General features: G+C 40.1%; 1 protein-coding gene and 1 long non-coding RNA gene across 2 annotated transcripts; one reads left to right on the top strand and one right to left on the bottom strand.

Annotated features, from left to right (window-relative positions):
• Positions 1 to 25: 25 nt before the first annotated feature.
• LOC144340320 (uncharacterized) lies at positions 26 to 24,716 on the bottom strand. The gene is made up of 2 exons (XR_013416304.1): positions 9,632 to 24,716; positions 26 to 1,554 (listed from the first exon to the last, which is right to left on the bottom strand). It is a non-coding gene; the product is annotated as an uncharacterized LOC144340320 (long non-coding RNA).
• Positions 6,095 to 8,265, top strand: GJB7 (gap junction protein beta 7). The gene has a single exon (XM_028847377.2). It carries the CDS (start codon positions 6,362 to 6,364, stop codon positions 7,109 to 7,111), a length of 750 nt encoding a protein of 249 aa, XP_028703210.1. The 5' UTR covers positions 6,095 to 6,361; the 3' UTR covers positions 7,112 to 8,265.

Raw genomic sequence — 24,716 nt, forward strand, 5'->3', positions numbered from 1 at the left:
TACAATTATTTACATGTATCAAACCTAAAACTGCATGTAGATTTATGGCTCTTATGCATCTACATTTACAAAATAAAAATTGAACATTACAAAACCAATACAATTAAAATAAAGTTTAGCAGACAGAAGATATGTTGCTGAAACTAAATCACTACTCATTGAGAGAACCAGCTACTGACTATAGAAGCCTGATTCTTTGAAGCTGGGCTTACCTGTTCTGTGGGCCAGGTGATGGCTTGTCTGTTGTCTACCACTTGTCTCCAATCAAACTACTAGCAGGCTTCATTCCTGCTGTACATCTACCCATCGTGCTTCATTTATTTGGCTTTCTCTTGAGCATACCCATTATGTGTTGTTTCTCATAGGCTGAAATAATTAAAGTTCTGGTACTTGGTTCCAGTATGATTTTAAGTACTATGTAAATGTTTTATGCAAAGGGCCAGATAGTAAATATTTTAGGTTTTGAGGGCCATCCTGTCTCTGTCGCAACTACTCCACACTGCAGTTCTAGCATGAAAGCAGCCATCAACAACAGTAAACATTTAGGCATGGCTGAGTCTCAAAAAGTGTTATTTACAAAACAGGTGGTGGACTGGATTGGGCCTGAGTGCTGTGTAGTTTGCAGAATGCTCATAAATATGAGTGCAGAAATGCTGACATCCTCTGGCAGTCCTGAAATACGAGCTGGTCATTCAGCTTTTTTGCTTTTCTGTTTGTTTTTTAAAAGCTTAGGAATATGAACGTACATATAAACTTCTTGTAGACACTTGAGAATATAACAACAAACCCTCAGGGGACCACAGATTGGGAAACAATGTTTTAGGGATTTTCCAAATAGGCCATCTTCAAAAATAAAAATGCCTCATTCAAACAGGGAATTAGAGTTTGCTAGCGTCAGCTGACACAACAGGACTCAGAGATGGAAAGATGCCTGTGGGAGGAAATAGTTTTCTTCAGGGGTTAGATGATTTGTATGCAAGGCAGAACAGAGTTATGAATGGACCAGAGAATCCAGCACTCAGGGGAGAGCAGAGACTAGCCATGTAGAACTAGGGTTCTTCTACTGCTGGATTTGCTAGTGACTTATTGGGAGTGTTGGATGAGTCTCCTACCTCTCTGAGTTTTTCAGTTTTTCCATCACTGAATTGAAGGTTGTACCATACATCCTGCTCACTACTGAAGATGAAGGTAAGCATTGGATGAGATGCTGTGAAATGCTGCAGAAATGGTCAAGTGCCCAAGGGTGAGCATTATTGTTACTAAGAGGTGAAAAGAGCTGGGTATGAAGGCTGATGGATTTTTCAGGGAGTGTCGCTGGCGTCTGCAAGGCAATTGGAAATCCAGTGCTCCTCAAACACAAGTTTCAAACCAGCACTTTTGGGGAATGACGAAGCAGCTCTCTGGCTCCCAGCAGTGCAAGGGCTTTTTGGACAGTATTTATGCAGGTAGCCTTGCCTGTCTTCCTCCCAGAGGCCAGCTTGACATTGCCTGAACCTCGCAGGAAGTAAAGCCTCCAGTGTTGGGCGAGAAGTTGCTGGTGTGGCAAAGCTCATACTGCAATAAAAGAAGAAAAGTGGGTTGCTCAACAGGGGTCTCAACAGTGTCACCACAATCAGAACTGGCACTCAGTTCCAAAAGTTCAGAAAGTCAGGCATATTGTTTACTCAGAGTTCAATCTATTCTAAGGGATTCATCCACATGAGCCAAGCCCAGGGACCTGATTTATAAAATGCATCTCCAGCAACTGGAACTCTTGTGTCTAATTTCAGGAGGACTTCCTTGCACAGCATAAACCATTTCAGCAAGAAAAAAATTATTACTCAGAAGGCTGCTTGCTAAATTGGCATAATGAGAATCAATTATTATGTGTAGTATCTGAAATTCAACATTTCCTGTGCATTCTACACTTTTATTTGCTTCATCTGGCAACTCTAGTTCCTTCTCTTAAAGAACATGTGGTCTGTAAAGACATTAATCACAAAACAAGTACATGATTACAACTTACAAGTGGCATGAAGGAAAAAAGCCAACATAATGAACAAGAATACCAAGGAAGACCTAATTTAGATTAGTGGGGTCAGGGAAAGCCACTCTGACTCAGATTAAGGGGACCAGAGTATTGTAGGAAGGAGGAACAGAATGGATGTACTGTGTAAAGGAGAAACCAGAAGAAGGAAAGCATGTCTGGAATTCAGTATCCTTTGGAGATATGCAAGACAAGGTTGGAGATGCAGGCATGGGCACAACTACACAGGCTTTTGTTGTCCAGATAAGAGTTTGGCCTTTTTCCCCCTACCCTCAATGCAACAGAAAACCATGGTAGGGCAGAGAAATGAGAATACACAGTCTCCATTTTAAAAGTTAATCTGAATGGATAATGGGTTGGAGGGGCAAGAATGAGAAAACGAGTGACAGCTAGAAAGCTGCTATGGTGTCTAGGCAGGAGATGAAGGTGGCTTGGATTAGAGTGGTGCAAGTGCAGATGAAAAGAGTGAAAAGTTTTGCTATGTATTTCAAAGGTAAAAACTTTGGCCTTGAATGTAGATTAGATGTGGGGTTTGAGGCAGAGAGAAGGATGAAGAATGACTTCCAAGTTTCTGGGTTCGACACTTGGGTGGATGGTGGTGCAATTTACTGAGGCAGAGAACACTGAGAAGGATCATTGCTTTGGCTGGGAGGCAGAAAGTGAAGAAAGTACTGGCAAGATTTCACTTCTGAATATTTTAAGTTTATGAGATGACATCCTAGTGGAGATGACAAGAAGGCAGCTGAAAGTCAGAGATGAGAGGTCTGCACTGGAGATACATGATTTGGGAACATTGACATATATGTAGAGGCAAGAAAGATTTAAAAGGATTCACTATATGATTTTTCTACATGGTAATCTTCCAGATGTCTGTTAATTGGCTTGCTTTGTAAACATTATTCTATAAACAGCTTTCTCCAATTGTTACAAGAACCAAATATATATGTATGAAAGAGTGATAGGTCTCTGATTTCATAGTGTTTCTTATTAGGTTTTCTTCAGATTTAATTTTTATATTCTTATTGTAAAGGATAAGAATGCCATTGTCTTTCCATCAGCAAAATATCTGAAAATAGGGGCCAGCAACGGTGGCTCATGCCTGTAATCCCAGCACTTTGGGAGGCTGAGGTGGGCAGATCTCAAGGTCAGGAGTTCGAGACCAGCCTGACCAATATGGTGAAACTCCGTCTCTACTAGAAATACAAAAATTAGCCAGCCATGATGGCAGGCACCTGTAATCCCAGCTACTCGGGAGGCTGAGGCAGGAGAATCGCTTGAACCCAGGAGGCGGAGGTTGCAGTGAGCTGAGATTGCACCACTGCACTGTAGCCTGGGCAACAGAGTGAGACTCCATTTGAAAAAAATTTTTTTTAAATAGGATGGACATTTATCAGATAAGTCATAATTATGACATTTGATGCCATCATCCTCTGATTCTATTCAAAGATCAGTCACTTTTTTTTGTTGCCTTTCTTTTAGCAACACAGTATCTTACCTTCCTTCTACCTCTAAAATGCCCAACAAGGTACTTTCAAATGTTCAGTAAGATTACATAAATATCCTCTTGAGTAATATGGACAAACGCCCAGTGATACATGTCATGGGGAAACATAATATTTTTTTCCTTTTTAATCTTTGGGGCTTTGTTTTAATAATTCATAAAGACATTAACCTTTCCGGTAGGCTTAAGAATCCTTTTTATTTAATACAATTTTGTTTGTGTCCTGAAAACAAGGACATTGAAGTATTTATTCCCTGCTGAATAGGGCATTGTGTACATGTAGCTTTGTTTTCCCTGAAAATACCTCTTAGCCTTCATGTGCCTTCTCAGGGCTCTGGAATGTGGGCTTGCTCTATATTGCTTCCTCTGTAAGAGAACATGTATTATGCTCCCAACATGCATGCTGTTGGAACATCTCAGTTTTCTTAACTCCCTGTTTCCCCTCACATCACCACTTCCATGATTCTCTTTTGGCTGAGTCTATGCAGAAAACAAGTAGTATTAATTATTGTAATAGGAAACACGAGCTGAAAAGGCAAAGCTTTCACCTGAGAAATTATAAAGTAAATTAGTGGCAGGCCTGGAGCTCTAGCCCATATCTACTGGTTATGGTAGAAAGTTTAAAAAGTGGCTCTCGACTGGGAAGATTTTGTCTCCTCTCTCCCGGGAACATTTGGAAATATATGGAGACATTTTTGGTTGTCACAGATGGTAGGGGAGCTGGTTTCTAGCTGCTAGCAGCCAGAGATGCTGCTAAACTTCCTACAATGCATAGGACAGCTGCTGAAACAAATAATTAATCAACCCAAAATGTGTATGGTGCGAATGTTAAGAAACCTTGCTGTCAGATAATGGAAATTAGACTTGAGCCCTGCTCTGCATCTTACTTTGTGACCTCGAGAAAGTGGCTTCATTTCTGAGTCTGCCTTTTCATTTGCAAGAACAAAACCACCACCATCATAAGGCAAACAAAGACAAAAAACAAAACAAAACAAAAAACCACCTTTCGGAGTGGTTTTGAGAGATCAATTCAAAAGCACAGAACAGAGTTCTGAGCATATCATGGACCCAACAAACAATGAATCAGGCCCATCCCACGGAGTTCAATGATAAGACGGAAGCAGTCAGTGCCAGAAAGAAAATGTCACTGAAATGAAAAAGAAGGCTCTTCAGATCCTTATTAGCTTTTATTGGGAAAAGAGCAAGAGATGCAAAGAAGTTTAAGAGAATTAAATAGCATCGAGGATGTACTAGGTGAGGGGAGGAGATGATGAGACTGGAAATAGAACCTAGTGACAGAGTCGTAGGAGTGATGAGATTTCAGCAGTGACCTGGAGATGGATTTGAGATGCATTTAGGAGGAATCTGAAGAACTTTGTGGACAATTAAAAAAGGGTTATGAGAGAGAAGTCTAGGATGAATATGAGATTTCTGATGGGTGCTTTGATGTTGGTGATGCCATTCAATAAGAATGAAATCGAAGGGCAAGGAAAAGAACAAATTCAGTTGTAGATGTATCAAGTTCAGAATTCTTGTGGGACATTTAGATGATCACCACGAGGCAGGGAACTATGTAGGTTTAGGGAGAGTCAGGAAGGTGAAAGCAGAAGTCGAATCCATGGGGATGAGTGAAATTTTCTAGGGAGAGCATGAAGAGTAAGAAAAGAGCAAAGGACAGAATTCTTAAGAGCTGGACAACAAAAACGAAGATGAAAGAATCAGGAGGAGTGAAACAAGAAGAGAGGGTAGAGTGGTGTAGAACTCAAGTCTGAAGAAGTTTCAGGAACACAAGTGCAGGCAACAGTGTCAAATGTCACAGGAAAATTACATAAAATTCAAGTGTCCACAAGATTTGGCAGTTGCATGACGGTGCTAACTTTAGCATAAATGTTAAGTACCATGATGAACAGAAAACCTAGACTTAATGAGTTGAGGAGTAAATAACAGTTGAGGAAGTAGAAATGAGGGATAAAGGAAGAAAGACTGTCAGCAAGATAAGCTATGAAGATTCTCCCTCTCCCCCACTAAAAATGGACACTTAAGCATATTTGTAGGCTGAGAGGAAGGAGACAAGGGAGATTGAAGACCACAGAATACAAAACAGGGAAAACTGACAGATCAAGAATGGGATATAGAGTGTGAATGATTATTTTGGGGCAAGAAGAGGGAGACTGTCCCTCCAAACTGGGTAAAGAAGGTAAATTGGGTGTGAATATGTCAGTCTGGAGGGTGAGGGAGAGGAAGTTTGTATTGGAGAGCTTTACTTTTCATTATCAAATTGGTGGCAAGCTGAGCTGCTGATATGGGATATGCGAAACAAGAGGAAGTAGGAGCAGGTAATAAACCTCAAGGATTGGGAGGGGCATTAACGAATTAGAGAAAGTGAGTAGAGACTACAGCGTCAACAATCTGGCATGTGAAGGACATCTCAAGATACCAGGATCACCTTGATATTCATATCTAATTATCTTCATATGAGTAACATGACCCATCCATCTTTAGAGGGAAGCAATAAACCAGAAAGATTTTGCCAACCACAGAATTGTTTGCAAATGGGGTAGTGGGCAGTGGGGTAGATGACCAACCAAATCTCAAATTAAAGTGGACATGGGATTAATTATGTCCATGGACCAGTTGTATCATCTCCTTATAGGTAAGCATATCCTTCGGGATTCTTGGAGAGCCCTAAACCACCAGAGTTGTTGTAATGCAGAAATTGTAATTTATCTTACATAATCCCTCAAATAGTAGAAATGATCTGTAGAATAGAAGTAAATGAATCCTGATGAAATTGTTTTATTTTGCAGAGTCTTGCCTTCTTTTGAGCCTAAGTCATGAGTTGGATGTTCCTCAGAGATCTCCTGAGTGGAGTAAATAAATACTCCACTGGGATTGGACTGATTTGGCTGGCTGTCGTGTTTGTCTTCCGTTTGCTGGTCTACATGGTGGCAACAGAGCATGTGTGGAAAGATGAGCAGAAAGAGTTTGAGTGCAACAGTAGACAGCCCGGTTGTGAAAATGTTTGTTTTGATGACTTCTTCCCCATTTCCCAAGTCAGACTTTGGGCCTTACAACTGATCATGGTCTCCACACCTTCGCTTCTGGTGGTTTTACATGTAGCCTATCGTGAGAGTAGAGAGAAAAGGCACAGAAAGAAACTCTATGTCAGCCTAGGTACAATGGATGGTGGTCTATGGTACACTTATCTTATCAGCCTCATTGTTAAAACCGGTTTTGAAATTGGCTTCCTTGTTCTATTTTATAAGCTATATGATGGCTTTAGTGTTCCCTATCTTATAAAGTGTGATTTGAAGCCTTGTCCCAACACTGTGGACTGCTTCATCTCTAGACCCACTGAGAAGACGATCTTCATCCTCTTCTTGGTCATCACCTCATGCTTGTGTATTGTGTTGAATTTCATTGAACTGAGTTTTCTGGTTCTCAAGTGCTTTATTAAGTGCTGTCTCCAAAAATATTCAAAAAAACCCCCAATTCCTCAGTGTGTGAGTGCCACAGCCTCAGACATGTTGAATGTGGTAGGAGAGGGACCCTACTCCAGAATCATCATTCACACTTGGCCATAAACATACTCCCACCACCTGAAGCAAAGCTACTTGGTGACACACAAGAGGGTTACACAAAGAAAACCTGCATCCCTCCTCAGCAAGGCCTAAGCTGAGTTGGAAGACAAAGCATGTCAGCCTTAGTATCATTTGGGAGGATTTTTTTTACATTGTCAATATGCTTTCAGTTATGAGCACTAGACAGAGGTCTCATTGTTTTGTTGTAGGGTTCTCCAGTATGTGGATAACATTAGTTGTTTTAGAATAGGTAATTGCAAATTAGTCTGAAGAAATCTAACAGGATTCTTTTAAGAGCTTAGATTTTTTAACAAAAAACAAAAAAAGAAACCCTGTGTCAGTTTTCTGTTTTTTCTAACTATCTCATTACAATTTGTGCACAATGAACTGGAAAACATAAAAAGTGACACTTTAGACAAATGTGATGGCCTTCGAGCTGAAATGAAGGAACTGGCAATCTTTCCAAAGTGGCAGCCAAGGCCCCACTCCCTGTCCTACTCAATCTCTGTAGGGAAAAACTGTGGGATAGGACATTAGCCAGATGGAGACACACAGAGGAACATTCAACAGGAAGATCTCCAGGCCTTTTTCCGATTCAGGGATCCTTGGATGTAAGAGGACTAGAGGAGAGGGAGGAAAGCTATCATTTCAGTGGTCTCCAAATTAAGTACAAATATTACTGGGAGGTATCCCACTTAAGCCTGAACCAGCAGATGTTCAAAAGGGTCACTCTAGAGTCAGAAAGGCAGGTCCCCCAGAAGGCAACACATTGATAGGAAATGGAGGCCACAGAAAAAGAATGTGCCCACTTGACAATTACTTAAGATTTCTATTTAACCAAAAGAACATTGAAATACTTTGTAAATATTCATATTGTTGAATCTTTCGTAATCAGGAATTCCCTATGTACTATATAGTATGTATGTCCCAGTTTGCCTATAATTTAGTAGTATATCTCCCTCTAGGACAAACAGTAAAATGTGTACTATGTTGTTACAGTGGTGCAAAAATGTTTAAAAAGTTTATCACCTGTTTTGAAGACTAGAACTTTCTTTACTTTTCTTTATTTTTCTAGAAATTCACAGATACATTCTCTTTGGATTTAATACTCTAACATATATACACTTCTTCAGAATAAAAATAAAGGTATTTCACAATGCTCTTTGGCTGTCATTGGTATCTTTGCTAGACTGTAGTGGGTATGATTACTCTGTGAAATAAAACATGTTCTGACAACTTTAGAACAGGATTTGCAACACTGCTTGGTAAAGATAGCTCAGAAATTCTTCTTCTCCCTTGGGAATTTAACAGAAAATCAGGGCATAAAAATGTAATTTAAACTAAAGACCAATTATGTCTTCCATGCCTTGCCCTCTTCAGAATATAATCTCATTACAAGTCATACGCAATGAGGGTTATTTGGGTGATTACGTGGTCTACAGACTATGTCAGCAGCAGTGGTCATTATCTCTATCTTAAAGACTGTGTTCTAGACAATGGAAAGAAAGGTGAAATTTGTGGTTTACCCCTTTTTTCAATTTATAAGACAGGTCACTGCTGGACTTGAGCTTACAACCATGTACTTTATCATTGAACATGAAAACATCTACCCTGCACGAATGCAGGTAATTATGAATTTTGTGTGTGTATGTGTGACAATAATAGGTGGTTAGAAGAAATTTAAGGTTTTTGAGACCCTGATCGTGGCACAGAATCTAGAAAACAGGGTTTCAGAATGCAGAACTGGAATGGAAACAAGGGATTTTGTCAGTCTGAGGATGAGTTTGATGCCAAAAATGTTTTGGGGGAGCTCAGTCTCTTCATACCAGTTATGGCAAGTTCTGCCTAAGCAAAAAAGTCCAACTGCTTGGCCATATATTCTTTGCATTTCCACTTTGTATAGAAAAGAAACTGAAAGGTAATGTGAGCAAGGGTAATGGCAGCGTAGATGTTTAAATAGGAAGGTGAGTGATTTTTGTTCCTTGAGTCTTGCTGGTAGTACCTTAATTTACAAGTAAGTTTCCTATGAGAACATTCTGATGACTTTCTTGGGGTCAGTGAGGACCCAAAGTATTTGATTGAAATTGGCAGTTAATTTGTATCATATTTATTGTTTCTCTTGTTGGTAAATTAATATTTATTGAGCACCTAGGAGCAAGACACTGTGCTATGTACCTCCCAAGATTTAATGCATAATTCCTGCTCAAGAAAATGTCCACTTCTGTTAAGGGTCATGGAGGATGGAGTATCTTACACCTGTGTCTTGGTCTCATTGGCCCACCTCAACTGTTTCACCCTGAAACCTTCTGGTGCCCATAGAGCAGACAGTAACCTTGGAGATAAGGAAAAAGCAGTCACTTTTCTTCAGGGACATGCAACTAGTACAGGCAGACTGAGCAATCAACCATAGGTCTTCCCAGATCACTAAACAGAGGTCTCCCTAATTTCATTTAAGCCACTCCCAGCTTGCAGTGATTATTCTGACTGCTCCGCACTTGTCCCATACTCTTTCTAGTTACAGACCTTGTTCCTGGCCACAGGAGTTCTCATTAGAGCTGGCAGGAAATGTTTTCAAGCACTTGTACAAAAGAATGCCCAGAGCTCTAAGTGGTTGTAGTTCCAGTCTTCCCAGTGGAATGAAGCCAATCTAAAAACAAGACTGTGAAGATGAGAGAGGAGGGGGAAAAAGGCAAAGACTTGAGGATGTTTGAACTCCTCAATACCATTGTCCCTGAGCCTGGCTCTACTTCTAACCTTTCTGTGGTTAGTCACATGAAAGATAAATTCCTTTTTCCTTAAGCTGGTTCAAGTTGGATTTCTGTGTCTTGTAACTGAGAGTCCCAATAAAGCCACATTCTTCATAAATTTATTTCCTGTATAATACAAAATTTTAATAATTTAAAAGCCTATAGTACCCTGCCTCTCCTTATTCTAGCTCATATCTCATCGCATACATGTAATGCTTTTCTTAAATACTGATGCCATTTGTTTCTAGTTTGTTTGTATATTTAACACTGCACAGAGCACAAAAGTGAGGAGCACTTCATAGCTCTTTAAAAGACTAATTAGAGGGCAAGTGCAGTGGCTCATGCCTGTATTTCCAGCACTTTGGGAGGCCAAGGCAGGAGGATCCCTTGAGCTTCGGAATTCAAACTTGAGGTGGGCTATGATCGTGCCACTTACTGCATCCAGCCTGGGTGACAGAGCAAGACCCCGTTTTTTGTTTTTGTTTTTTTTTTTTTTGAGATGAAGTCTTGCTTTCTCCCCCAGAGTGGAGTGCAGTGGTATGATCTTGGCTCACTGCAACCTCCGTCTCCCAGGTTCAAGTGATTCTCCTGCCTTAGCCTCCCGAATAGCTAGGATTATAGGCACCCACCAACATACCCGGCTAACTTTTTTATTTTTAGTAGAGACGGGGTTTGCCATGTTGGCCAGGCTGGTCTCGAACTCCTGATCCACCTGCCTCAGCCTCCCAAAGTACTGGGATTACAGGCCTGAGCCACCATGCCTGGACAAGACCCTGTATTAAACAAAACAAAAACTAATGAGGAAAGAAAGCAGCAGTGGTGGAGCACGTAGAGGCAAAACGTGTCAGAATTCAATTCAATTTTTATGACAAAAGCCCAAGGAAGGTGTTCTAGGTCTAGAAATATCTGCCAGAAGCACTTTCTCTAATATAAATCGGGCTTCTTTTCACAAAGCAAATCTTCCTTTGGCTGTAAAAGATATTGGTGACTGTGAGGAGCTCTGAGAATTTTCCACAGACCCATCTTGTTTCCCCAGTGTTAGACAGTCTAACTAACAACTTTCTGAGATATCTTTTAAAAATTCTATAATGTTCCCAAATATTGTTTGAAAGCAAAGTAAAATGAGTTCTGGATTTTACTGACATAGGTCAATATTCCCATCTATTTAAAGGTGAAGTATCAAATCCTTCCCCGGCTACAAAGAATTTTTAATTTTTTTTCTATTAAAAAGGAAAAATGGGCTGGACGCAGTGGCTCACGCTTGTAATTCCAGCACTCTGGGGGGCTGAGGCGGGCAGATCACGAGGTCAGGCGATTGAGACCATCCTGGCTAACACAGTAAAACCCTGTCTCTACTAAAAATACAAAAAATTAGCAGGGCGTGGCGGCGGGCGCTTGTAGTCCCAGCTACTCAGGAGGCTGAGGCAGGAGAATGGCGTGAACCCAGGAGGCGGAGCTTGCAGTGAGCGAAGATTGTGCCACTGCACTCCAGCCTGGGCGACAGAGCAAGAAAAAAAAAAAAAAGGAAAATGTTGTTCAGAAGAAATATGTAATTTCTGTTAATACTTTATCTCAAAAAACCTTCAGATAGTAATGCCTCCTGTCAAAGTAAAGAGAGAGAATGGTTGTTGTGTAGAATTGGGGATGAATCAATCACAGGACACTGAAAAAGTGGACTTGATTCCTCTTCTTTTGGAAAAGGTCACCATTAAACTCCGTGCTGTGGATTGGGGCCAGAGCAGACAAATATTAAGCAATACAACTACCATATTGTTGGTATAAAAATGTTAACAAAATAGATAAGTAATCTCCTGTGATTAAAAAAGGTATTAATCACTAGGTTAGCCATGAGTTTTCATTCATGTTTATCTCAAAGTGCAGTAACTTGAGATCTGACTTTCTGTGGAAGATAAGCAAACCTGATAAACCAATCCTCTTAGAGATTGCTCCTAATTACATTAATTTGATATTTAAAATGACTGTGACTACGATCGACTTTGTCTTATTCATCTCTTTATACCCCTATATCCCCATAGGTTAGGTTCCTTTGTGCTTAGGAACTCAAAAGTTTCTTGGAAAAAAACGTTGTGTTCCTCTTCCCTCTCCACTTAACCCTGATTTTGTTGGGGATGTCAATGTGCCCAGCTAAAAAGGTATATTTTAAATTCTCCTCTGCATGTAGAGATAGCTGTGTGACTATCTTCTTGTCAAAGCAACAGGGTGCTTCGGGGAAAGTTGCGTAAAAGTGTGCTGACCTAGTTTGCACGCATCTTTTTCCCCACGCCCACTCCTTCCTGCCCGAAACATCATAGCTTAATGTTGCCGGGAACATCTTTCTGCCATGAGGTGACTCTGAGGATGGATGTGAGACCTTCTGAAGAAGACAGGCAGGCTTCTGGGCCACTGATGCCATTATGAAATTGCCTTATCAGCCTCGAACTGCCTATTCTCCTACTGTCTGCTTGTTATTATGTGAGAGACAACTTAACTCCTACCCGATGTAAGTCACTAACTCGTTAATTTCTTTTTCTTTTTTTTTTTTTTTTGAGACGGAGTCTCGCTCTGTCGCCCAGGCTGGAGTGCAGTGGCGGGATCTCAGCTCACTGCAAGCTCCGCCTCCCGGGTTACGCCATTCTCCTGCCTCAGCCTCCCGAGTAGCTGGGACTACAGGCGCCCGCCACCTCGCCCGGCTAGTTTTTTGTATTTTTTAGTAGAGACGGGGTTTCACCGTGTTAGCCAGGATGGCCTCGATCTCCTGACCTCGTGATCCGCCCGCCTCGGCCTCCCAAAGTGCTGGGATTACAGGCTTGAGCCACCGCGCCCGGCCTCGTTAATTTCTTTTACTTACTGCTCCAAACAGTTCCAGAGTACATTCACATTAGTGACTAGGATGAAGACACAGAAGGCATGCCTGTATCAACTGAAGACAAAAGAAATGCCTAGTATTTGAAACATTTAAAAAATTGAATTGAAACATTTAAAACTGAAACATTTATAAAACCTCAGCAGGGGAGAATTTTGTGCAGAATTTAAGTCAGGTGAAATGGAACAAGCAATCATTCTGCACCAAGATTTAAGATTTTAATATGAGACCGAGATGATATTAGTTCACAACTTAAATACCTTGGAATTTTAGCTGTCCACCACCTTAACATGAGCAAAGTATAGTATGAGACTTTTTTTAAAGTTCATTTATACCTGTATTAACAAAGGTTTGTGTCCAGACTACAGTGAATTATTTTCCCAATGCTTCAAAGACAAATAGCTTATTTTGTGTTTCAAAGTTGTAGAACCAGGATCAATGGCTGAAAATAAGAGAAAAAGATTTTTAACTAATATTGGAAAGTTGTATTAATTTGAACTGCCTCAATAAAATGGTTGCCAAATAAAGTGATGAGATTCCCTAACATTGAACGAGGTGTTCAATATTATTTCTGGATTATATAGAAGGTATAGCTAGATGATCTCCAAAGTTCTTTTAAACTCTTCAAGATCCTATGGTTCTAGTAACTAAATATTGGGCAATGGCAAAATAAGACACTGTATTGGCGGTATCACTATATAAACCTGAGTCCACAGAAAGATCTCTGATGAACAGAATCATCTTTAAAAAACAAATTTCACGTGTAATGACAGGACAGCTCATTACAATAGACAATTTAGGTAGTCCCAAAGAACTGGTTATAATAGGATTCATCTTTAAAATCATGGCTTTATAGTTAGTAACTGTGAGGTACTTAATATTTTGTGTAATTTAATTCTTCTTTTCTCCACCTTGAGAAATTGTAAGGCTTGGATCAAATATTTCATCAGAGAGCAAAATGTGATGTAAAATGAGGATAAGTAAAATACATATCTCACAGGGCCACTGTACAGATTATATGACTCATGCCAAGCATGGCATGTAGAGATTATTTTAAAATGTTAGGTATTGTAATTAACAATACGTGGCTTTATCATATCACTTATCTCTATGTTATTTGCTTATATATTTGTATCTCCCTCTAAATGGTGAGCATTTTGAATGCAGGGAAGAACTATGTCCTTCATCATTTTACCTTCAGGGGTTAACCCACAGTAATTGCTCAAAAACAATGAACACATTTCTGAATTTTTCAGCATAACTGTGTTGTATGAAGTAAAAAAAAATCACAATATTCTGGAATTGGAAGAAATCTTAAAAATACTTACAAATCAGACTACAACCTAGAGTGATACAGTGACTTGCCCAGTTACCTGAAGCCACTGAGCAAGAATTCAGTTTTTTAAAAGCTCCAAATTCAGTCTTTCAGAAGTTTCCTGTAAAACATTTTTTCAAAGATCTTTGGAATACTGGCATATCCACATAATGACCAACTGTGTTACTTTTCTTTAAACCTTATTAGATAACTAAATATGTATAATCAAAGCATGATGGATTTAGCCTGTTTTCATTATGAAGGCTGATCTATTCATCCTAAAATGGACCAATAGCTAATGTGTCATAGTCATCTCCCAATTAAAAAAAAACTATAATTGTTTAATTTATAAGTACCCAAAAATATAAATGACTACCACATATTAGCCCGTGTCCCCTGTAAAGTATAAATAAAAAATAATGGGACGGTAATTTCTGGTTCAATTTTCAGACCTTAACTGTACATACTCCTTCCCAGTGTCAGTTTGCCATCTCGTGGCCTCTTAATCCTGTGCAATTCAGTAACTAAGTTAGCCTATGAAACTGATGAGCTTTATAGGCTCATCACACACCTCCACTTTTTTTTTTTTTTTTTTTTTTTGAGACGGAGTCTGGCTCTGTCACCCAGGCTGGAGTGCAGTGGCGCAATCTCGGCTCACTGCAAGCTCCGCCTCCTGGGTTTACGCCATTCTCCTGCCTCAGCCTCCCGAGTAGCTGGGACTACAGGCGCCCGCCACCTCGCCCGGCTAGTTTTTTGTATTTTTTAGTAGAGACGGGGTTTCACCGTGTTAGCCAGGATGGTCTCGATCTCCTGACCTCGTGATCCGCCCGTCTCGGCCTCCCAAAGTGCTGGGATTACAGGCTTGAGCCACCGCGCCCGGCCACACCTCCACTTTTAAACCTACTTCATATGCAGCCATGTAAGCTACTGCACTTCCAATTTCACTCCAGACCAACTCCAGCTACAAGTGAAGCAAATCACCTAATTAAAAAATATTCTGAGAAAAATGCTCAAAGAACATCTGAATATTTATTGATTATGCATACATGTTTGCTGAAAAGGAGTGTATCTAACTTTTTTGACGAAGCCAATACGAACATGGCCTCTGATAAAGAGAAAGCAAGGTAATAACAGGATTTGAATGTAAATTTTGCCAAATGGTGATATGGTCTTTCTCACTAACCTGACAGGATTGTAAAATCTACCACAATGTTTGCTTTGTTGAAGGTGTGTGTATATAGTGTGTATATACACACACACGCTATTGACTACTATACACATTTTCCTTCAAGCAGTATCTAGGATTGTTAACCTGACTCAGCAAGAAAACACTGGTCTCTTGGAATAGTCAGATGGTGATAATACAAATAAGACTGAGTTACCTCCAGTGGTAGCTAATTCCTTTCTTAGTTATGAGAAATGAATTGCCATACAAAGAGCTCAGAACAGTTGCTGACACATAATGATTTATTAAATATTACCTATTGTTCTATCTAGATAGAGCCAGTTCTCAGCCTTGGGCTTCCCAAGCTTCTCTTCCAGGATCTTTGAGCTCAGCACTTTGTAATCGAGGGCCCAATTCTGTGTATGAGACTTGAAAACTCTGAGAGAGCATGTCTGCCCTTTGCTTCAATGTTGCATTTCTGAGGAAAGCTGCCTACCTAGAGGTTATAGCTTGGTCAGTAAAAATAAAAAGAAGAAGAAAAAAACAATGTAGCTAGGCCACATGAATGCCGGGTTCCAGGTTATAGTTTTAAAATCAAAATTCAGTTTTTCTCTCATTGTCAGGGGTATCAGCTTAGAGAAAGGCAGGCCGAACAACACACACCTAAAGCTCAAGGATTACACAGAACCAACCAGCCTCTATTTTGTGCTGCTAAGGGCACATCATTATCACACAGAGCATTCTAGGTTTCTAGTCTTTTCACTTCTGGCAGAGCAGATGTTGCCTTTCATACCAGTCTCGTCTGCCTTGGCTGGGAGCTGCTATGGGAACAAGATTTTGTGGAAAGAAACTAGAATTACTTGTTTCTCATTTTATAGTGGTAGACTTTTTAAACTGAAGACATCAATGTATGACATGACATAACTTCTAATTTTGCCATATTTACTGAAATGAGAACTGTATTGCACTACTTCCTGTATTTACAATGAAAACCTAAGAACCTTCTCTATATATTTCTGACAATCTCAAGCTTTATTCTTCTGCCTTGAAATAAATGGCAATACAGTTATCAACCAGGACAATGGAGAAAACATTCTGAACTAGGGGCCAGAGACCTATTTTATAGGTTTGCTGTTAAGAGTCTTTAAATTTTGCCATGTTACTGTCTTTATAAAATGGGGTTGCTAATTTTCCTCTTCTTATGGGGCAGGGGTGGTTGTGACGATCAAATTTTAAACTGCATAAATGAACACCCACCTGCCATACTTGATCAGAAATTCTCTTTTGAGAGTATACACGCTTAAGAGAAAATTTTGTAATGCTGCAGCTGAGGTTTTAAAATCTTCAAATAAGTAAATCTAATGAGCTGATCAGTTTTAACAGGGTTGGAAGTAGCAAACAAGGATTGCCAAGAATGACTTAAGCATTTGGATAATGCAAAAGTGTACTGAAAAAACATAAAAGATTCTCTGTATATCCTTCTCCCATCCAAATCTTAAGTGTTAAGGTGTTGGTTAACATCTTAAAGCTGGCTGGGTGCGGTGGCTCACGCCACCCAACACTTTGGGAGGCCGAGGCGGGAGGATCACGAGGTCAGGAGATCGAGACCATCCTGGCTAACACTGTGAAACCCCATCTCTACTAAAAACACACAAAAAAATCAGCCGGGCATGATGGCGGCTGCCTGTAGTCCCAGCTGCTCGGGAGGCTGAGGCAGGAGAATGGCATGAACCTAGGAGGCAGAGCTTGCAGTGAGCCAAGATCGCGCCACTGCACTCCAGCCTGGGCAACAGAGCGAGACTCTTTCTGTAAACAAAACAAAAAAGAAAACATCTTAAAGCTTTCATATAAAAGCAGCAAATCTGACTTGGCAAGAAGGGGCATTCCTCTTGTGAGGATGACTCACAGACATCTGTTTCCAGTGAAGAACTGCCTGGTGTGATCTGCTCCTGAATAGTTTGAAACACACTTGTGTCCTTAAAAGCCCAGTGGCTTCTTGAACACCTCACTGCTACAGAGGGACCTTGGGACATGAGGGCCATTATCATCCTTGTGTCCACTTCTTTTCTCCAACTTACCCAGAGGAACAGGGGGATCCAGGAGACCTATGGGTGGTAGCACTAAAGACAGTGTAAGTGCAGCTTGCACAGTGAACATTCTTTTGCCATGTTCATAGCTATATTGGGGAAAAAAACAACCTGGTAGCAAACAAAACCTCTGACTACAAGTTTCAATTATAACCCTCCAAATACAAACTGACTAGAGAATTCTACTCTAGTCAGAATCCATTAAACTCCTGCATACTTGCTTCTCATTTCCATTTCTCTCTTGGCTTCTCTGGTTTAAGAGTACACACTGCAGTGCAGATCTTCAGTAGTGCAGCCCCTTTGTTTTATGCTCCCTACCTTCATCAACACAGCCACCTCCTTCATGGCTCCAGAAGTTTATTCTTTTTTATCTTTGGAACCAATGTTAACTAAACCATAAGCGAAGGTGAATAGGTATACATATATATACATGCACACATACATATTAGTAAATACTTGTTATTAAGGATAGTTTTGAAGTTTTCAAATAATCTCTCTCTCTCTCACTATATATATATATAAAACTGTGGGTCTTAAAAAAATAAAAATCACTTATTAATCAGCTCCTGACACTGCTTCCTAATCACCTAGAGATAATTCTTTTCTGATACTAGGATAATTTTTATGGAACCTCACAGCTAAAAACACTGAGCAACCTATTATCTCATTTGGCTAAGCTCTGGACTGTTTGCCTGGTTTCAACTCTCAGCTCTGCCACATACTATCTGTATAACCCTTAGGTAAGACCTGTAGCCTTTCCTCATATTACTCAATTTCCTCATCTTAAAATAGGATAACAGCACTTAACTCTTAAGAGTTGGTATAAGAATAAGCAGAAATACAAGAAAAGTTCTTAGTGCAGTGCCTAGCAAATAGTAGCAGTCAACAAATGTTAACTATCACTAGCAGATCCAATGCACAGGGTCTAGGCAGGCCAGATTCCCTGGACTTGAATAATTGTAAAGTTTATCTTTTCTTTTGGCCACAAATACCCACAGTTTTTGTTACCTATCCTCCCATTCCTACTATTCCAATTCTTCTTCTCTGACTTCCTCGAAATATGCCTGCCAACATTGTTCATTATGCTCCCTAGCGTTCCCTCTATCCTCTCTAGAACTCTTGTTCTTTACTGCTTCACAGACTTATATACTGCAATTTCATCTTAACTGAACCTGGATCTACCAAGATGATACTCTCATGAAGCTGCTTTTCCAAACTCCTTACCTGTACCACACAGCCTATAGGTATGCTCTTAATCAATTATTTTATTTTTATTTTTATTTTTTGAGACAGGGTCTCATTCTGCCACCTACCCTGGAGTGCAGTGGTGTGATCACAATCCACTGCAGGCCTGAACCCCTGGGCTCAAGCAATTCTCCCACCTCAGCGTCCTAAGTCATTGGAATTACAGGGATGATCCATCAGGCCTAGCCCTGCTGAAACAAATTTAGGACTTCAGTACTTCTTACACTGGTTTCTACTAAGGGCATCTTCTGCGTACAGTCCATCCAATAAAATGGACCAAAGTTAAATCTACATCGAATTCAGGAATCTATTTGTATGGCCATTTCCAGACACTGTGAGCTGTATTACTCCTAAAATCATAAATTTCAATGTCCCAGTCTTTCATACCTAATTTTTAGCCTTATTCCCACTATCCCCTCTTTGTCACCATTAAGACCTCCAGTTCCTTGACCACTCCCTTTTCATGTGTCCTCTTGGCTGTTTCCTCCCCTATCCAGACTCAATTCATCAACATGTTACTTCTACCAGGACTACACAACCACCTCCCTCTTCCATCCAACTGAGGAACACTATCAGATATACCATGTAATCATGCAGAGGGTGCTACTAAAATATTATGCTTTCCTAAATCAGCTGGGCCTTGAATGTGAGAAACAGCATATATTAGCTGATCAGTAATCCTTTCATATCCCCTACTCAGCTCTTCCTCCTATCTTTTGTTTCAAATTTTCACCATTCAAACCTTCATTTTCTACTTTCCTAAGGCTTGCTGTTGAGCAGCAATGTTGTTTCTTTCCTTCCTGACAAAGAGCTCAACATTTCTACTTAGCAGACTTAGCCTAAGAGGTATCCTTCCTACTTTGTAATGCTAATACTCCCAACCTGTGTTTTTGGGACCAGGTTCCATCCACGACTTACCTACCTACCTAAGTAACAACTACCTGCTTTTACTTCCTTAGTTGGCTCATTCAATTAAACCAGAAAATAAACAGTATTTGGCATTATTTAAAACTTCTCTAAAGATCAATGACCACCAACAGTTAATTCTGGTAGAGTCTTTATCTTACTCTTAATTGATCTCTCAATGGCATTTGGCATGACCATTGACACTTTACCATTCTCCCTCCTCTGGCTTCCATAATGCTCTGTACACTCACCCCCTTCCTAGTTCTCACCTGACTCTTCCTTCCCAAGTCATCTTTGCTGGTTTCTTCTGCATACTAACTGTTGGTGTTCCTCAAGACTTTCGCCTTGGCTGTATTTTCCCATGTCCTTTCTGGGCATGCTGTCATTTTCCTCAAACTAAGTTAAAAATGGCTAACTCTCAGACTTGTACATTAGATTTAAAGACTGATTTTGCTTCTTCCTTCAGTTCCAGTAAAATGTAATAAACGCTAACTATACCCCAGATCCTGAGCTAAATGCTTTGGAGATAAGGCAGGCCACTTGCCCTCAAGAAATTTAAAATCCAGAACTGTAGTTTCAGAGTCTCACATAAAGTACTGATCACTAATTAGGCTTTAGCCCTGGGATGCAAGGTTGCTTCAACATTTGAAAACAAAAAATGTGATTGATCACATAAACAGAACTAAAGGCAAAAACCACATGATTATCTCAACAGATGCAGAAAATGCATTCAATAAAATTTAACACCACTTTCATGTTAAAAAACTCTCAATAAACTAGGCATTGAAGGAACATACCACAAAATAATAAGAACCATCTATGATAAACCCACAGCCAACATCATACTCAATGGTCAAAGGCCGGAAGCATTCCACTTGAAAACTGGCACAAGACAAGGATCTCCTCTCTCACCACTCCTGTATTAGAGTATTAGATAGTATAGTATTAGAAGTCCTCGCCAGAGCAATCAGGCAAGAGAAAGAAAGAAAGGGCATCCAAACAGGAAGAGAGGAAGTCAAACTATTCCTGTTTGCAGACATGATCCGATATCTAGAAAACTCCACAGTCCGGGCCCAAAAGCTCCTTAAGCTGATAAACAACTTTGACATACTCTCAGGATACAAAATCAATGTAGAAGAGTCACTAGCATTCCTATACATCAACAAGCCGAAAGCCAAATCAGGACACAATCCCATTCACAACTGCCACAAAAATAATACAATATCTAGAAATACAGCTAACCAGGGAGGTGAAAGATTGCTACAAAGAGAACTACAAAACACTGCCCAAAGAAATGATTGCCCAAAGAGATGATTGGGCTGGGCGCAGTGGCTCACAACTGTAATCTCAGCACTTTGGGAGGCCAAGGCAAGCAGATCACCTGAGGTTGGGAGTTCGAGACCAGCCTCACCAACATGGAGAAACCCCGTCTCTACTAAAAATACAAAATTAGCTGGGCATGGTGGTGCATGCCTGTAATCCCAGCTACTCGGGAGGCTGAGACAGGAGAATCCTTTGAACCCGGGAGGCGGAGGTTGTCGTGAACTGAGATTGCGCCATTGCACTCCAGCCTGGGCAACGAAAGGGAAAATCCACCTCAAAAAAGAAAAAAAAAAGAAAAAAAAAGGAAAGAAATCAGAGATGATACAAATGGAAAAATAGTCCATGTTCACGGATAAGAAGAATCAACATCGTTGAAATGGCCATACTGCCCAAAGCAATTTATAGATTCAATGCAATCCCTATTAAACTACCAATGACTTTCTTCACAGTACTTGAAAAAACTATTTTAAAATTCATATGGAAACAAAAAAGAGCCTAAATAGCCATGGCAATCCTAAGCAAAAAGAATAAAGTTGGAGGCATCATGCGACCCAACTTCAAACTAGACAATAGGGCTACAGTAATCAAAACAGCATGGTACTGGCACAAAAACAGGCACACAGACCAATGGAATAGAATAGAGAGCCCAGAAATAAGGGCACACACCAAAACTATGTGATCTTTGACAAAGCTGACAAAAACAAGCTAATGGGGGAAGGACACCATTCAATAAATGGTGCTGGGATAAGTGGATGGCCACATGCAGAAGATTAAAATGGGGCCCCTTCCTTAACTCAAGATGGATTAAAGACTTAAACGTCAAACCCCAAACTATAAAAACTCTGGGAGGGCAACTTACACAATATCATTCAGGACATAGGCATGGGCAAAGATTTTGTAACAAAGACTCCAAAAGCAATTGCAACAAAAGCAAAAATGGACAAATGGGATCTAATTAAAGAGCTTCTGCATTGCAAAGGAAACTATCAACAGGGTAAACAGACAACCTACAAAAGGGGAGAAAATTCTTAAAAACTTTGCATCTAACAAAGGTCTAATGTCCAGCATCTATAAGGAACTTAAGCAAATTTACAAGGAAAAAAAAAAAACTCCTAAAAAAAATGGGCAAAGGATATGAACAGTTTTCAAAAGACATACATGCAGCCAACAAACCTATGAAAAAAAGTTCAGTATCACTGACCATTAGAGAAATGAAAACCGAACCACAATGCAATACCATCTCACACCAGTCAGAATGGCTACAAAAAGTCAAAAATAATAGGTGATGGCAAGGTTGCTGAGAAAAAGGAACACTTATACACTGTTGATGGAAGTGTAAATTAGTTCAACCATTGTGGAAGACAGTGGGGCAATTCCTCAAAGACCTAAAAACAGAAATGCCATTCAACCCAGCAATCCCATTACTGGGTATATACCCAAAGGAGTATAAATCATTCTGTGACAAAGATACGTGCATGTGTATGTTCACTACAGCACTATTCACAATAGCAAAGACATGGAATCAACTTAAATGCCCACCAATGGCAGACTGGATAAAGAATATGTGGTACATACACATCATGGAATATTATGCAGCCACAAGAAGAATGAGATCATGTCCTTTACAGGAACACAGATGGAGATAGAGGCCATGAGCCTTAGCAAATTAATACAGGAACAGAAAACCAAATACTGCATGTTCTCACTTATAAGTGGGAGCTAAATTATGAGAACACATGGACACGGGGGGCGGGGAGGGGAACAACAGACACTGTGGCCTACTGAAGGGGAAGGTACGAGGAACAGATCAGTAATAATAACTAATGAGTACTAGGTTTAATATTTGGGTGATTATTAAATAATCTGTGAAACAAACCCCCATGACACAAGTTTACCTATGTAACAAACCTGCACACGTACCTCTGAACTTAAAGCAAAACAAAACTGATCACTATATATCTCTGCATGGATGACCTACATGAATCTCAAACTCAACATTATCCTTTCTTCGAATCCAGTTCCTTCTATTATTATCTTGGTAAACAGCATCAACATTAACAAATACTAAAGACAGAAACTTATGAATTTTATAAGATATGCTATTCCTCACATCATAACCTCTACCAAATCCTTTCCATTGGCACTTCAATCTATTCTATTTTGTCCATCATTTTAAGAACTTTGATTAAATTCCACGACATCTTTCAGCCACCAGTCCATCTTTCCTTCCCCTTCACAAACTTTCCAAAAATAGGTGTTTAAACTTGCTTCCTATAAGTCTCAACCTTCTTCTGGCTTCCACTAACACTAAATAATTGCAAAGTCACTGGTTATTTTCTTACCACTGAATCCAAAGGATACTTTAAATTCTTACACTGACAGAATGTAACAGAGCTGAACCTGCCTCCTTTAAATACTTCCATCCTACTGTTGCCATGATTCTCCTATTTTGCTATTAATCTACTTCTAAGTACTGAGTTCTTCTGAATTCAGCCATTTTCTATATTCTTTCCCTAAGCAACCATCCATTCATAAAACTGCTCCTCTTCATCTTAGCTACCTGAAGAAATGGTATGTCTTCAACCATTTATTTAAACGAAAAACCTCACATTTCTTTCCTCTCCCTCCTTTCCCATAATCCTTAATGGTCAGGTCCTGTCCAATATTTTAGATCTCTCAAGTCCATCAACTTTTCCCCCTCTCTGCCAACACCAATCTACTTTAAGTCGGTATCTTCTTTCCTGGATGACTTGGACAGGCTTCCTAACCAGTCTTCTTCAATTCCCCATTGGAATGCTTCCCCTCCAGAGTAAACTTTTAAAACTTCAAGTATAAGAAATCTCATTCCTCCACTTAAAAACGAAATGTGAACTCATTACTTAGGATAAAGTCCAATACAATTAGGTCTAAGACACTAAGTGATCTGGCCCTTGCTTATCTTCCTTCACTTTAAATTTATCCTTAGCAACTTTCTATCATTTCCCCAAAAGCTATTCTTATCAGAGCTTTTTACACGTTTTTCCCTTAGCCCGAGTTTTCACTGCCTTCTCTCCCCTAATTTTTATTTATTTATTTGAGACGAAGTCTTGCTGTGTCACCCATGCTGGAGTGCAGGGGCATGATCTCGGCTCACTGCAACCCCCGTCTCCTGGGTTCAAGCAATTCTACTACCTCAGCCTCCCGAGTAGCTGGGATTACAGGCGCCTGCCAACAGGTCCAGCTAATTTCTGCATTTTTAGTAGATATGGGGTTTCACCACGTTGGTCAGGCTGGTTTTGAACTCCCGACGTTGGGCGATCTGCCTGCCTCAGCCTCCCCAAGTGCTGGGATTACAGGCATGAGGCACTGTGCCTGGCTAATTACTACTTTTATAGGTAAGTCTTTATTGCTGTCCCTCACCAGAGTATATAGGATCATATTCTCACCCTATATATCCTTAGAATACCCTTATTCCTTTATAGAACTTAGTAAAAAATAAACATATTTTATTCAAAGTGCTGTGGGAAAATCATGAGTTTTCCTCCCTTTGAAATTACTTGGGAAAAAAAAAAAAAAAAAAAACCAAAAACCAATCTATCTGCTTGGTGGGGAATATTCTGAAAGCAAGCCAGTAGGGAGGCTGTTAGAGCAATTTAGGCAAAGTATGATGGTGATTTAGATTAGTTATGATGACAAGAAAGGTTCCTTCCTACTTAGAAGGTAGAAATGATGGCTGGGTGTGGTGGCTCATGCCTGTAATCCCAGCATTTTGGGAGGCCAAGGCGGGTGGATCACGAGGTCAGGAGATCAAGACCATCCTGGCCAAAGTGGTGAAACCCCATCTGTACTAAAAAATACAAAAATTAGCTGGGTGTGGTGGTGTGCACCTGTAGTCCCAGCTATACAGGAGGCTGAGGCAGAAGAATCGCTTGAACTCGGGAGGCAGAGGTTGCAGTGGGTCAAGATCATGCCACTGCA

The sequence above is a fragment of the Macaca mulatta genome, chromosome 4 (genome assembly GCF_049350105.2).
Source record: "Macaca mulatta isolate MMU2019108-1 chromosome 4, T2T-MMU8v2.0, whole genome shotgun sequence".
Taxonomy (NCBI): Eukaryota; Metazoa; Chordata; class Mammalia; order Primates; family Cercopithecidae; genus Macaca; species Macaca mulatta.